This window comes from Antrostomus carolinensis, unplaced genomic scaffold (assembly GCF_000700745.2).
Source record: "Antrostomus carolinensis isolate BGI_N321 unplaced genomic scaffold, ASM70074v2 scaffold49748, whole genome shotgun sequence".
Lineage (NCBI taxonomy): Eukaryota > Metazoa > Chordata > Aves > Caprimulgiformes > Caprimulgidae > Antrostomus > Antrostomus carolinensis.
The window spans coordinates 1-2,649 of NW_010333305.1; the positions used below are offsets into that span (position 1 = coordinate 1).

At 44.0% G+C, this 2,649-nt stretch overlaps 1 protein-coding gene across 1 annotated transcript in view; it reads left to right on the forward strand.

The window, feature by feature from the left end:
* Nucleotides 1-643: 643 nt before the first annotated feature.
* LOC104529485 (structure-specific endonuclease subunit SLX4) overlaps nucleotides 644-2,649 on the forward strand; it is a gene marked incomplete at its 5' end in the record, with an annotated part of 11,919 nt that continues 9,913 nt past the window's right edge. Inside the window, one exon of the mRNA XM_010173812.1 lies at nucleotides 644-732. Within this exon, the coding sequence (XP_010172114.1) occupies nucleotides 644-732 (89 nt within the window). The remainder of the gene's footprint in view (nucleotides 733-2,649) is intronic.

Genomic DNA, 2,649 nt, shown 5'->3' on the forward strand with positions numbered 1-2,649 from the left:
AAATAAATAGTATTTATTATAATTGCACAAAAATGTATATTGTGTGTGTAAATGAGACTGGGTGGAGAAAAAACACTGTGCAGGCACTAATGGAGCTGAACCCATTTCTGAAGCCATTAATTCTTCTGTTCCTCCACATCCTGTTCTGTGCACTCTCTAGACTACCACAGGGCTCAGGTTGTGTGTAACTCTGATTTCACTGACTGCCCGAGAGCACTGGGGCCCACAAGCATTTTGTCTAGCTTGCAATGTGGATTCAGGATGCGTTCTGCTAGGATGAGACAGTGACATGTCCCATCCTGCTCTGTGTCCTTGTTTTTTTCCCACTGGAGGAGAACTGAGACCTGAAAGCAGAGAAGCACGATGCACTCTGCAGTTCCTCCATCTGGATGATTATGGCACGCACAGATCTGCAGTAGATTGGTGCTGCTCATGGCTGAATGGTACTTGGGTACCCACAGCATGTCACAGCCCAGGGCCAAACCCTCCAGTGAAGGCATGAGGGAGAGGCTGAGCCTTCAGCTCAGTCAGGTTGATTATAGCAGCTGTCTCGGGGAGTTGTCGTGGCAAGGAGCCTGTTCTTCGATTGCCCTGTTTCACAACAAGTTGTATGTGATTTGTGATGTGCATTTTCTTCTTTGAGGAAAAGAACTGCCTTCCAGTGATATTCCATGGAGTGGCTTTGTCCCCCCATCCAAAGAGAAGAGCCACCTGATGAGCAGCTGTAAAAGAGTAAGGACAACCCTTTTTATTTTTTCACTTTTAAAAAAAATTATTTAGCACTGTAAAAAAAAAACCCAACAAAACAGCTATTGCCTTTGTGCAATTCATAGAAGTATGGAAAGGTTCCCATTCCTTTCCATAGAAACAAAGAGGTGCTTAAGGTTCACAGTCACTCAAGAGCCATCGTGGACACAGGTGAGATCAGCACATGTGGTGGTATTTCATTGGTGCCCATAAGCAGACCTGGGGAGTTTTCAGTACTTGTCCTACCTGATGAGGGAGATTATTTAAAATGACAGGTAACATAAGGGCACTCTGTGCATCGCTTATATAGAGAACCAAGTTAAGCAGTTATTCTATAGCACTAAGAGTATTTAGGGGTAGGAAGTAGGGATGCAGCTGTAGCACAGAATCCCAGACTGGTTTGGGTTGGAAGGGACCTTAAAGCTCATCCAGTTCCAACCCCCCTGCCAGCAGCAGGGACACCTTCCACTAGACCAGGTTGCTCAAAGCCTCATCCAGCCTGGCCTTCAACACTTCCAGGGAGGAGCAGCCACAGCTTCTCTGGGCAACCTGTTCCAGTGTCTGACCACCCTCACAGTAAAAAAATTTTTTCCACGTTAGGTAATACTCTGCTTTAATGCCAGGCTATCCAAGAGATAATTGTCTGTGTCCCAGGAAAGACAGAGCTGCCTGGTGCTTCCTCCAGGCTCACACACACAGTGGCTTTGGGTGGTGCTGAATGGAGCTGTTTCTCCTCTGTCACCTTGCTCTCCGTGCCCTGCATCGCAGAGGGAGAGAGAATTCTTGCAAGGACTGGCTGACTCACACCACATTCCCTCATTTGGCCTGAAAGCCTGATAGATGATGTGGAATGCTGTGAGCCCCATGGAGGATGAGCAGCAAAAATTGCTCATGTGAGCCTTTGAAAGTTCTAGTATAGAGAATCCTCAGTCGTGGGAACACATATCAGAGGATCTAGCTTGAAAATCAGTGTGCTATCTATGGTGACTAGGTGAAGAACACAGCCTAGTAAGTCACAGATGATTCTTTTTATCAAGCCAGTAGTGTTCTGTAGATCACATCTTACCCCCATAGATGTATAATCTATTTTCTTCAACTGAAGTGCTTATAAAAAAACCTCTTAATTCATCTTCTTACGAGGGTCATCCACTTTATCTAGTGAAATTTATTATCTCTGCTTTGATAATAAATAATCATGCCATGAAAGCTAGTAGCTTTTGATGCCAGATAAATTTGATGCCAGATAAATTTTGATGCCTTGAGAAAGCACTTTCATATTGTGCTAAAAGAATTAAGAGACTTCTAAAAGGAGACACTTCTGTAAGATGAGAATCTACTAAACTTGAGCATCTCAGCTACTTGTTACAGAAAGTAGATATTCTTCAGGGATATTAAAAAAAAAATACTTAGCAAGAGAAAAATCTTGTTTTAGAAGCTTCTGAGTCTGTTAAACCAGAGGTCTTCAGCAATACAGAAACTGTTCTGATACTGTTGTGGAAACTCAGTTGCTACCAGCAAAACCAGTATGATCATTTTTTCAGCTTTAGTTTGATTCCACGATAGTTTTCCTGAGCAAATGAAGTGTTGCTGAAGAGTTGGATTGCCAGTGGGAGAGATGTGTGCTTTGTATGAGCACAGACAGAGTGTAACCATGTAGAGCAAATACATCCATTGCATTGGTGACATCCTCCCGCCCATGCTTAAGACCTTTGTCACATCTGTGAAGTCCAGTCTGGCTGGCCTCCTCAGTAGGAGAGGGTGTTCTGGTGTGTTCTCTGACAGGAGCACATGCCCACTCTGGGCTGTCTTTGGACCAGTACGTTTGCTTTGCACAGAGAATGGTGCAGCCAGGACATTTCTAGCCTTATTTACTTTTCCCATTCTTGACTCAATTTTAGCATC